This window comes from Crocodylus siamensis, chromosome 2, assembly GCF_052110815.1.
Source record: "Crocodylus siamensis isolate JL-2025a chromosome 2, ASM5211081v1, whole genome shotgun sequence".
Lineage (NCBI taxonomy): Eukaryota > Metazoa > Chordata > Crocodylia > Crocodylidae > Crocodylus > Crocodylus siamensis.
The window spans coordinates 88,493,867-88,506,533 of NC_143396.1; the positions used below are offsets into that span (position 1 = coordinate 88,493,867).

General features: G+C 40.1%; 1 protein-coding gene across 2 annotated transcripts in view; it reads right to left on the bottom strand.

Moving 5' to 3' along the window:
* Window positions 1-6,852, bottom strand: part of GLRB (glycine receptor beta) — a 69,041-nt gene extending 62,189 nt beyond the window's left edge. For both annotated transcript variants that reach the window (XM_090036307.1, XM_090036305.1), the window contains exons 1-2: window positions 6,707-6,852; window positions 4,318-4,472 (exon numbers count right to left, since the gene is read on the bottom strand). In XM_090036307.1, coding sequence (XP_089892433.1) covers window positions 4,318-4,439 — 122 coding nt within the window. In that variant the 5' untranslated portion in view covers window positions 4,440-4,472; window positions 6,707-6,852. The remainder of the gene's footprint in view (window positions 1-4,317; window positions 4,473-6,706) is intronic.
* Between the last annotated feature and the right edge of the window lie 5,815 nt (window positions 6,853-12,667).

Genomic DNA, 12,667 nt, shown 5'->3' on the forward strand with positions numbered 1-12,667 from the left:
AAAGTACAATTGGGAGGACCAGACTTTAGATCTCATAGTTGCTTTACCTGCACAGGTAGAGGGGCCTCATACAAATTTAATTCTGATGTTACAATCCAAAGCAAAAATGATCTTCACCTGTACTTGGAGCAAAACATTTAGGAAAAAAAATTTTAAAACCTTCAAATTGTCTCAATATATGTTAACCAGAATTATTGGGAGTTAAAGGAAGAAAAAAAAACTTACTCTAGGGAAAAACCTAAGCTATAGAAAAACTTCAAAAATCCTAGAAACTAGATACTGAATTTCAGTTGCAAAGATGCCTCTCTTCACATTCCTGTACATCAACAACACATGGGGCTTATATAAATCAATAAAATATGAGGGAGGGGTAATCTATAAGGTTCATGTCTCCCATGCCTTCTGCCTAACATTTAATAGCAAACTTTTGCTTCCTTTGCCATTGGCAACTAGGGGTACATTGATAGAGAATTTTTGGGCTGACATCAATAGCCAGTTTTTAAGGAGGCGTATGGGCCAATCCCAATCTGATTTCCGATATGCAGCCCGACAGCTTGAAAAGCAGTCTCAAGTTGGTAAGTCTGTTGTGGTCGAAGGGGAGGGGGAAGGGAAGATGTGGGGGAGGGCAGATGGAGGCCCCTGGGGTGAGGGAAGGAATGGGGTGGGACTGGGGCAGGTGCTACCCAGCTGGGGTGGGGCTGCTCCCACTGCCACACGCACCCCAGGAGGGCATGTAGGGAGCATGCCCCAGATCTGTGAGGGGCAGGCTGCCGTTCTGGGTTGAGGCCAGGGCCGTACCGGGCTCTTCCCAGCAGGGCTGGGTTGGGCTGTGTTCAGGATGGGTGGCAGCGGCACTAGGAAGGGACTGTTGGGAGGGGCTGCAGCCACCCCAAAATTCACTGTAGCCCCCCCAGTGTCCCTCTCAGCACCACCACCTGCCCTGCCTCAAGCACAGCCTGGCCCAATCTCGCACTGGGAAAAGCCTGGCGCAGCCCCAGTTGCAGCCCGCAGTGGCAGCCCGCCCCATGCACAGATCCGGATGCACATGCCCACATGTCCTCCCAGTGTATGTCCAGCAGCAGGAGCCTCCCCCCCTCCTCCTCCTCCCCACACCTCCCAGACAAGCTGCGGCTCCATCCCACATCCCGCCCTACCCCAGATTTATATACATAAATCTATGTATTTTAGTCATTAAATCCTAAGAAGGACATAACCAGTAAGCATCAGTCTTGTGGAGCAGAAAGCAAGAGTCTGCTTGATTTCAAAATAAACCCTAAACAAACTGGTGCAGAGCCAGACAGACAAAAGAACAGAACACCATGCTAATTATCACATATAATCAATCAATACACATAGGACCAAGAATCATGAATAATTATGGCAAAAGTTTCTAAATAAAGCAGCGTTTTCTTATCTGGAAAACAAGTAAAAGTTTCCAGTAAGTATTGGTTCATAATAAAATAATGGACTTTCCCATGCTGATTTCCATCTCCATTGTCACCTTCATGGTGATACTAGTTAATTTCATATGAGACCATGACAGGTGGCTGACAGCTTGCATTCTAATATGAATGTAGATAAAGGTAAAACATATTGATATGTCTGACCCAACAGTACAATGAAAACTGTGGTAAAGTCCAAAGACCATTTATATTAATAATTTGTTTTACAATATTAAATTACCTGCATGAAATTGCCCTCTCTCGAACCAAACATTAATACTAGACAGGATATAAATTGTTTCTAGAGATGCTAAATGACTTTTTACTCATATACACAAGTGGCTCTGGCCTACAAAATGCTGTACATTTCTTTAACTCTTTATACTATAACATAACAGTCATTCAGTCATTAACTTTTTATTTTACTTCACTTAAGGTTAATGTAAATAAAAGATAAATGAACATTTTAGTTATATGATAAAGATCTACTTCCATTAGCTATTTGTATTATAAAAAATTAAAAAATAATTAAGAAGTATTCAGTATCAAATGGGCATAATTTAATTTTTTTCTGGAAATTCCTTTTTCTAGAAAAATTCCCATCCAACTTTGTTGAGAGACCATTTTCTTCCATGGTATATTTGGTTAACCTATATGTAGTAATTTATTTCAGATTTTACTTGATAATTTTTTAGAAAAAATATTTCAATTTTCAGGAAAAAAGACAGGCAGACTTAATTATCCCTTCAACATGAAAAATAGCCCTCTGAAATATATAGTGTTATCCGTTGCAGCAACTAAGACTTTTGATAGGGCTATGTGGATGCTGCATAGATATTTTACAGAGCTCACAGATTAAATTTTTGCAGCCTGTGTGAGTTTATCAACTATATTTATTTTGTAGGATTTTTTTTAACCAACTAGTAGCAACAGGTATACTCACACAGGTGTCTTCGTCATGATCAGGTCAATGGCAAATAAAACAGGAAGAAATATTGTCAGAAGATAAAATTCCACCACTCTAAAAATGATCATGTTCATCAATTGGCATTAGGAGTCTTCTAGATGCTGTCCACCTGTTCAAATATGGACCCTCCCAGTTTGAAAGCATTAGCATCCAATTTCATTTTAAAACTGTGAACCGTATATATCCAGGTGCTATGTTTATTTTTTACTCGGCCTAACTTTCTGTCAACTGTTTTTGGCTAACGCCATATGAAACCTAATACATACAAATTACTGTGCTGCTAATATTAGCACAAGAATTTAGAATGAGGCCTAAGTGGATATTAATAATAACCTGACATAATACTGCACTGCATCTAAGATTATTTAGCGCACACATTTATTTTTCAGCATAAAAAAAAACTACACATATACTTTCAACAGTGTAAACTGTATGCCAGGAAGTACCACAGGCTTTTAAAAAAATATCATCGAGACAAAGTGAAATATTAATATTTCAATTCTAATTCTATTTCCATGGAGGGATAAAGAACTCGAAAGATACCTGGAAGACTCAGGTTCTAGTCCAGATGTTGCCACTATACTGCTGGGTGACTTCAACAAGTCAGTTTCCACATCGGTAACATAGGGAGAATATTTTTCTCCTGTGTAAAGCCTTAGGACACATACCAGTGAAAACTACTACATGACAGCTGTAGTACTACAATACTGCCAAATATTGATAATTATTTATAAAAAGTACAATCTGTGCATCATGTGTCAGGAAAATAAGGCTTCCAAGTCCAACACTTTTATCCTTAGGTTCCCAAGTCCAACAGAATGGCGGACTCTTTAGAATCCAAACAAAATATCCATGAAATCTTTCCATAGGTAGAAGTTTCTGAGCCTTTAGGAAATAAGTAAATACCACAGTAAAGTCTAGAGTAAGATTTTTAAAAAGTATTTATGCAAACAATGCCTATGTCTCTTATTTAAAATGTGTTTTTCTGCTTAATAGGTCTTTTCTCTTTATCTGCGCAGTTAACCTGACTTTTTAGCATGCCTTTCTTTCATGGTCTGAGGAAGAATGACAGCAGCTAATTTTCACTTCACCCACATTTATCACTTAGGGTAGGCTGCTTTTTGTACTCATTGATAACTCTTTCAACCTTGTCAGTTCAAATATAAAGTGAGTTTGGCATTAGAAACAGTGGGCCCCTGTACTCTGAAGCACTCTGAGGTCATCTGCCTTTTGCTGTCTATGTTCTCTGCTATTGATCTTTATATATTCAGGGGCAGCTGAAACTTATCATTTCTCTATATTTACAGTAAAACTGTTTCATAGGTGCATGTGCCAGTACTTTTTTACAGCAACCATCAACTTTACTTTAATACAAAGTATATATGTATGTATGTGATTGATGCAAAGATATAAAGCATATCATATTAAGAATGTGAACAGGACATGCACTATCCTAACAGCAGTACAAAACTTATCTAACACAAGAAATAGATTTTAGCATAATTTTTGTGGTCTTTTTCATTTCAGTGTGTATATTTTAGGTTCAGTGTTTGACAGCACAAAATTGGAAGGCTAATTTACAATGTCTATAAAATATGAGGTCATTGGGCTGAAATCACCAGCTAACATTTAAATTTAAAAAATTGGCAGGGTTCAGGAGTTTTATTTTCCCCCAAGAAATTTAAAAGGAAACTCAGAAGGATCTACTGCAGAGATTAATGCTCATTGATAATATAAGATATGTCACTGATCAAAAAACAATCCTCCCATTTCTCACCTCCCAAAATTATTAAATAACTATGTTATTTCACCAGGAAAGATCAGATTCTACTTTAAAATCTCTACAATTAAAAACCTCCATTGATCCCCTCAAGACTAAAGTATAAAACAAAGAGATAAGGTACATACGATGGGCATAGATATTGCTTCTTTTTCCCCTTCCCTTTCTTTGAAGATTTCTCTTTGGAACAGACTTCTTCAATCCATAAGGAGAACAGAATGAAAAAGAGAACTGCTAGCAAGAACTTCATCTTGAGGGCTGCAGTCTCAGAAGAACAGCCAATCTGTGATGGATAAAGGGAAACAAGGGGTTTATATTAGGGCAAAATGTGGAAAATGAGAATTCCATATAGAAACTAAATAATCTATACAAAATAGTCATAACAACTCAATTCAAAGTTAGCAGAAGAGATATGAGCTCTTGGACAACAAACAAGGTACAGAACCTGTTTTAATATTTTCCCCATTTTTATGTACATGTTTAGACTGTACACCAAAATTAGGAGTTACACAATAAAGAGTTTCAATGTAAACATCCTTTGGGCCTGGTGTGTTTGAGGAATACATCTCAACTCCTCAGAGGAAGCCCAAGAGACCACTATGAAGTCACTCACCAAGAAACATCACGTTCACCTAGCCACATACCACAGCATGCCAATTACTGAGAAGAATGACCAACAAACTCGCTTTCAATAGAGAAAAATTCTGCAATGTTCACACACAATTCATTTCACTATTAAGTGTGCACAAGGCTTGCATGTCTTGGCTTTTAAACTGCAATGCATATTTGGACAGTTTTTGCCTACCATAAATTAAATATGATTGAACATGCTACAAAAATATTTGAGACGTCATTCTGGAATAGAGCAACGGCAGGGTTGAGCATCATCCTATGTTTTATTATATAATGCTTGATTTATTAGAACACCTAACATCTACATGTGGGGGGAGTTACTTCATGAAGACAGAGGTAAGCCTGCATTACATCAGAAAACCAGCATATCTGCTTTTGGTTGTATCATTTGAGGAAAAAAATACATTTTATCTTGTCTTCTTTCTACCACAGGTAGCTTTGCAAGCTTTTTTTTTTTAACCACCCTTAAACAACAGAAGCTTCTTATTGATTCTTCAGCACCAGCTGAATTTTCCAATTTTTTTGTTTTTTGTTTTTTGTTTTGTTTTTGAGCAGCCTCTGCATCTCTCTTCCCCTCCTGGAAACAGCAGGACATTTATACTCTTTAACAGAAGGAGCTTCTTGTCTACCCTCCAAGAACAACAACAAAAGGGCCTTCCCCTGCCCAAATAGCTTGGACCTTGTGCCAGACTATCCAGCTATAGGCATCTCCATCCTTGCATCCAAGCTACAACCATGGGGCTCCATAACACAGTAGCAAAGGCTCTCTGACCCTCAGCCACAGTAGCCGTGATGTCCTGGAAGCTTCCCTTACAAACATCTAGCCGTGGCTTCCTCTCTGTCCCCCCACCTCCAACCCCCCACCAAAAAAACAAAAACAATCAACTCAGCATCTATTCCCCAAGCATCTGCTCAAGAAAGCTGCATTCCTCTAATAAAATAATAAGTTAAAATATTAAATAGAGCTTTCATTGCACACAATCTTTACAGAACAAGCTTGAAAGCTCCCTGTATGGCAACTGATCCCTCTAAACACCCCCTCATCAGCATTTCTTTTAATCTTGTTCACCATCAAATCAGCTCCACATTAATTTGGGCAAAGCCCAAGAATCAAGTTCCAAAATTTGAACGAGCAGAGCTCAAATGGTCAAGCCTGTGTGGCTCTAACACTGGGCATGTATCCTTCCTCCAAGATCCACTGGTCTGGGACTTGAGATACCTCCCAAATCCAGGCAGGTGTCCTACGTGCAAGCCCGAAGCCTGGAGATCTTGAGGTCTGAACGACCCCGAGCCTTGCCTGGTCTTAGCCCCTTGAGCCTTGCTTGATCTTAGCTCTCAAGCCTTGCTTGGTCTTGGCCCCCCAAGACTTGCTCGAGCTTGGCCCCCAAACATTGCTTCATCTTAGCCCCCGAGCCTTGTTTGGTCCTAGCCCTCGAGTCTTGCTTGGTCCTAGCCCCCGAGCCCTGCTTCATCTTAGCCCGAAGGCCGAGAAGCATCTTCCAAGCCCAGCCACAAGCCAGAGGGCCTCTCTATCCCGGCCTCTTCAATAACCGATGCAAGCAGGGCGGGGGCTCCCCACCAGGCAGCTCCCGGCTGGGGGCAGGCTGCACGGCTGTGTGGCCCGGACTGCGCGCCTCAGGCAGAAGTGCTGGGGACAGCAGCCCCAGCCCGCGGCCGAGCTCCCGCCGGCGCTGCAGTGGAGGCCACGGGGTGCCCGCCAGCCCGCCCCCGCCCGCGGGACGCCGCGTGGCGCTGGCCGCGGTGCTGAAGGCGGTCCCGGGGGCAAGCGCGGCGCCCCGCTCGGGCTGGCCGCAGCGCAGCCCGGGGCGGAGCGCGGGCCCCCGGCCCGGCCCGGCCCGCCGCCCGCCCGCCGCCCGCACTCACCGCGCCGCAGAGGCGAGCCGGGCCCCGGCCCCGCAGGCGCCGCGCTCAGAGCCGGGGGGCGCGGGGGGCCCCGCCGCGGGGCATGGCACAGCGCAGCCCTCGCCGCCCGCGCTCCGCTCCGCGCCGCCCCTACATGCGAGCGGCTCGTCCGCCAGTGAGCATGTGCGGCGCGGCGGCGTAGTGAGCATGCCCCCAGCTCTGCACATGAGCACTGGGGCCGCGGAGCCCCCCCCCCCCCCCCCCCGCCGCCGACCTGGGGAGGGGGCTACCGCCCGGCCCTGGCACCTCCGCCTCTCCGCGGGGCAGCGGGGAGCAGGGGGGTGACAGCGCTGTGCGGCCGCGCAGGACGGGGGGTGACACGCACCACAGGCGGGGGGCAATGGGTGGGCAGCCGCAGGTGGGGGCTGGGCTGCCATCGAGGAAAGTGGACGAGGAAGGGACAGACGGTGCTGGTCGAAGAGGAGCAAGTGGGCCGGGCCGGGACAATGTGTTGTTGGGTTACACTCTAAATTAGCGGGGGTATAGTATTAATGGTGGTGTATAGTATAAATATGTGATGCCAGTGTTGTGTTGTGTAGTGTAGTGTTGTGAAATTCCTAATATACAGTTATATATACACACACATGCACAACTAATGCTATTTGTGTATATGCATGCACAAATACACACACACAAATATATACAAATACATGAGTATACACGTATACACACACAAAAATACACACACGTAAATACACACACACGTGTGTATATGTATATGTACACATTAATACATACATGTATATACATATGCACATGACTATACACACACGTATACACACACCCACACCCATAGAGAGAGACATATGTATACACATACAGAGACACATATTTGTGTCCATTCATTTGTGTTTGTATGTAGATTTGCCTATCTATATGCGCACAAATGGAGTTATTTATGTGCATGTATATAATTGCATATTAGGGATTTAAATAATACAACATACATAATTATACACATTATAGCCATATAATTTCATGCATAATTACTGTATCATATCTAAATATGTACAGAAATGAATGTATTTGCATACATATATTCAGAAATGGATTTGTGTGTGTATGCATATAATTGTACATTAGGAATCTTAATCATACAGCATAAGTTATATAGGTAATTACACACATGGCATACATATAGTTACATAATTTTAATACACACACACAAAATGGATGCATTTGTACATGTATATGCATACATGGATTTATTTTTGTGTGCACATATAATTGTATATTAGGAATTTTAACAATACAACATATACACATATTATATGTTATTACATGCTAACATAATTATTGTGTAACCATACACAATGGATTTATCTCTGAGTGTGTATATATACACACACAAATTGATGTTTTTATGTACATACAATTAATAATGCAGTATATTATTTTATTACATACATACATACACAATTATAATAACATATACATACACAAATGGATTTGTGCATGCGTATTTAAAAATCAAAACAAGAGTGCTGAAAATGAAAATGCACAACAATGGTAACATTTTAGTAAATTATTTAAAATATTTTTGTTTTCTATTAAGGAAAAGTAATTCTTGACCTACAAGACATGCATTTACCTCCACCCTAAGCTCACATTCTTCTTGTGTAGTCTAGGCTTTCCCCCTTCACTTTCAGTGTATTTTGAGATTGTGAGCCCTTCAGTGCTGGTTTGTACAGTCCCTAGTACACATGAATCCAATATTACCTGGGCTTTTGTGCAGATAAAAATAACAATTATTTCTTGGTTTGGCAGTGGTTGAAGTAACCAAACAAATAGTTTTCTATTTTGAAGATAACTATAATCCTAAACCTATTGTAGATATTTTTTCCATGAACATACACTTTCCCTAATAATTACTTAAACTGGTTGTAAAACCAAGCAAATAGAAGGGGACCTCATTTCTAAAAATCTATGGTCCAAGTTTCTGTAAAACTATAGGCTTGAAAAGAATGAAAGTAGCCCCATATAAGTGCATACTTGTTTCCATGATGGCATATGACCCCAGTTCTTGAAAAGTAACTTTACTCATTTATATAATCTCAGTTCACAAGATGCCATGCTCCCAGTAGTATCCTAGTTGGTAGCTATGTGCTAATAGGCAAGTTCTGCAATGTCATATTTCCTTAAATATTCCATCATACGAACCAGGACCACTGATGGGAAGGTAGGCATATTATAAGAGCTATTCCCCATCTTCCACAAGCCATGCACAGTCAGAAACAGAAGTATACCCTGAGGATTGTTCCATATTCCATAGTATTTAATCCCATATATCTAATACTAAGAACATTTTCTGATATCTGCCCTATGCCTTTCAGAATATACAGCCACGGCTTTCATTGCAAGATGACCAAGAAGAATATTTTGATGAAAGGAAGTCTATGTTGTTGAGCTCCCTCACCAGAACAGAAAAAAATCCAGTGTCATGCCCAATGTTCTTTAATATCCTTCCCTTGGGGCATCTACAGTGCAGTATCTGCAGCATGTATGCAGTAACAGCAGCACTTGGGCATTAAATCATTAGTAGAAGTAGGCTGAAGTACTGAAGCAGCAACAGGGTCCCCATTCCTGTATTCTGGTTTCCCACAGTCATGTAACTGGTGCAAAAATATGACATTGCTATCTTTGGGCTTGCCCCAAATCCACTAGAATGGGGCTGCTCTGCGGCAGTATTTGCCTAAGGACTGGGTGGGCAGTAAGCAGATGCTTAAAACAATGAAATATAGAAAGGAATTAATCCCACTCTACTATAGTGTCCCAGCTGCCTGCAATGGGTTTGTTTGGGATTGAGAGAGTGGTCAAGGTAAAAAGGTAAGACAGGTTTATTGATCTAACAAACACATAATTACGCAAAGCTTAACAACACAACAAAGACAGACAGTAAATCTCAGAGTTGGCAACTTATCAGCAGTCCTCTTTTATGCCTTGTATGCGACAAGCCTCTCAAAATCCAGCCAAGTCAGACGTCCCCAATCTATGCTGCCCAAAGGGGTACTGGGAAGGATCCTAGTAATCAGTCTTTGGGCTTCTCAGGACCTACCGCCCCGCTGATTTCCAGGTCTGCGGCTTTTCTTTCACAATGATAGCTTCTTTTACCACACCGCTTTCCTTCAGCTGATTTCCAGGTGCGCCAGCAAATTTATAGATTTTTTTGACCTAGCTGTTGGCTTGTAGCCATTTATAGTTCTATACTACAAACTTTCCTTATACGACTAACTAATAACAGTACAAGCCTTTTTCCTTATAGGATTAAATTTAGCTGCGCCTTTGCTAACAAAGCTGGCTTTAAGCTATGGCAAAATACATTATAAAATACAGGAAATGCTTAACCATAACAGCTTCCTTTTACACTCTTTCTTCTATCTATAAGCATTCCACAATGCATAGATAAGCAGCAGAAAAACAGGTTTAACCCTCAGAAAGCTAGATTAGCTGTCACAGGATGCCTCAGCAAGCATTATTTTAAGCACACACTATTTTGCTGTCAAAAGACATGACCAAGTCACTGCCACACTGTACAACTCAGGAGAATGAGAGTATGACTACATCTTTCTATAGATGGATAGAAATGAGATATATGTAATAGAGGAAGACGCTGTTCGGCTAAGATATGGATTTACATCTATATCATAATTATTCATCGAGATGAGACTATAAGATAAAAATATAGTTTTATTGAATAAAATGCATTTGTTTAAATTTACTTAACTATGAGATCTATTTTGGCTAGCCCTCAAGCACCTGCACAGAATGGAGCAGACAGGAGATGGTCTTTCATTTTGGGTAAAAGGAGAACGAGGTCACAGCTCTTGCACTGAGCAGTAACTTTTTTAAAGGTAGCAGGAAGTAGGTAGAATGATGGCTATGCCCATTCTATTTCCTCACCCTACACTTGTCAAAAGAACCCAGAGCTTTTGTATGTACAGGGTTCACATGGTATTCTATACTTCACCTAAGTCTGCTGCTTGCTACATCTTACCTCCTGGTTAGAGCATCAGCTCATAGATATGAAGCAGAGGGACTGTCGCTTCCTGGTACAATTCCAAGACCATAAGCTATGGCCTTACTTTTGCTGACTGGTCCTTGTATTACTGTGCACTTCAGAACTCTCATCAATGAACAAGATCTCATGAACCATTCCTTGAAGGATATCAAGTATCATCATCCCATTTTACTAGTAAACAAAATGATAAGTTAAATAAAACTGATATTAGAATAAAGGATTCTTGCTAAATCAGCTTCTTGGTGCCTGGACTCTTCTAAATAAATGTATACAACATTTTCATCTTTGCTACTAAAATGTTACAACATAAAAACTAGAGCTGTTGCCAACAAAATATTTTATTCCCCTTGAATAAATGTATCAGTCTGAATAAAACTATTTACGAATTTATGAAGCTGCACATAGACAACATTCTTAAGACTACAAGATATACCTATTCACACAAGGAAAGGATAGAACAGAATTTTATACTATTATTGTATTACATAAGAATATTCTTATTAACGGAAGAAGCTGTTAAACTTGATCACCTTTAGAGACTGATTTTAGGCCAGAACTACTTATAAGTTCCTCTACCTATTGATGCCAGTAATAAAATTTCAGGTAAAATCTTAGGTGAAAACAGAAGCTATTGACATTCATAGCAAATGGTTGAAATAGCTGTGTTTTGTTATATGTCACATTATAACTGAGAGATTTGTAACAGTGGCACAACATACAATTTTTAAAAACTGTTTTCTACTGTGTGTATTGAATCCAGCCAATTTAATTTTTTTAAAAGCCTAAAAAAATAATTTTATCATTTAGAATCATAAGAATCCCCCATGAGAGCTCTCAGCTTGGTTTGATTGCTGAATCTTGAGGTATCCTTAGAGCTCCATGCTCAACAACTGCAAAACTGAGCTGAAGAACAACTGCCCCTGAACCGGGCACTAGAAGCAGGACTGAACATAAGTTTCCTGTAGGTGATGCAACTATTATCTAGACATCTGCAGAATGCTGGGAAATAGAAACCATAGGGTGTCTTCCTAAATCTAGGAGGCAAATGTTTACAGGCAGGGTCAGAAACAAGATAGCTGAGTAAGATACAGGCCTAAAATCAGTCTCTAAAGGTGATCAAGTTTAACAGCTTCTTCCGTTAATAAGAATATTCTTATGTAATACAATAATAGTATAAAATTCTGTTCTATCCTTTCCTTGTGTGAATAGGTATATCTTGTAGTCTTAAGAATGTTGTCTATGTGCAACTTCATAAATTCGTAAATAATTTTATTCAGACTGATACATTTATTCAAGGGGAATAAAATATTTTGTTGGCAATAGCTCTAGTTTTTATGTTGTAACATTTTAGTAGCAAAGATGAAATGTATATAAATATAGCACTTGGGATCACAAGGGAAAAAGGAATTAAACAAACTGTGCATTGTCAAATTATAATAGCTTTAAAAGGCATCAGTCATTACAATCCCCCTTTTTATCTACTTATACTTACTTTCCACTTAAGGAAAATTCTTTTGTAAATTATCAGCTAAAATCTGTCAAGCCATTCCTTGGATAAAAGCTATGAAAACCCAAATAAAACCACATACTTGGATTTGTGTGTCCCCGTGCACATTTATCCCATATGTTTTAATCATAAAATTTGAAAAGCATAACTTACTGTCTGAAGATCATTTTGTTCCAACTTTATTTTTTAGATTTTATTGACATCTAAGGACTAAGAAATAAGTCAAATTTGAAGGAATTTGACTCAGTGGTTTGGAAGTTACATATATCAGCTCTTTATGTGCACATGTACACATCAGTGTTTGTCTCTTTTTATAAGCAGTCTCTAATAAGTTAATAAATGAATCACAGCAGATATAAACATATGATGGATAGGAGTGCTGTGTCTTACTGATAGT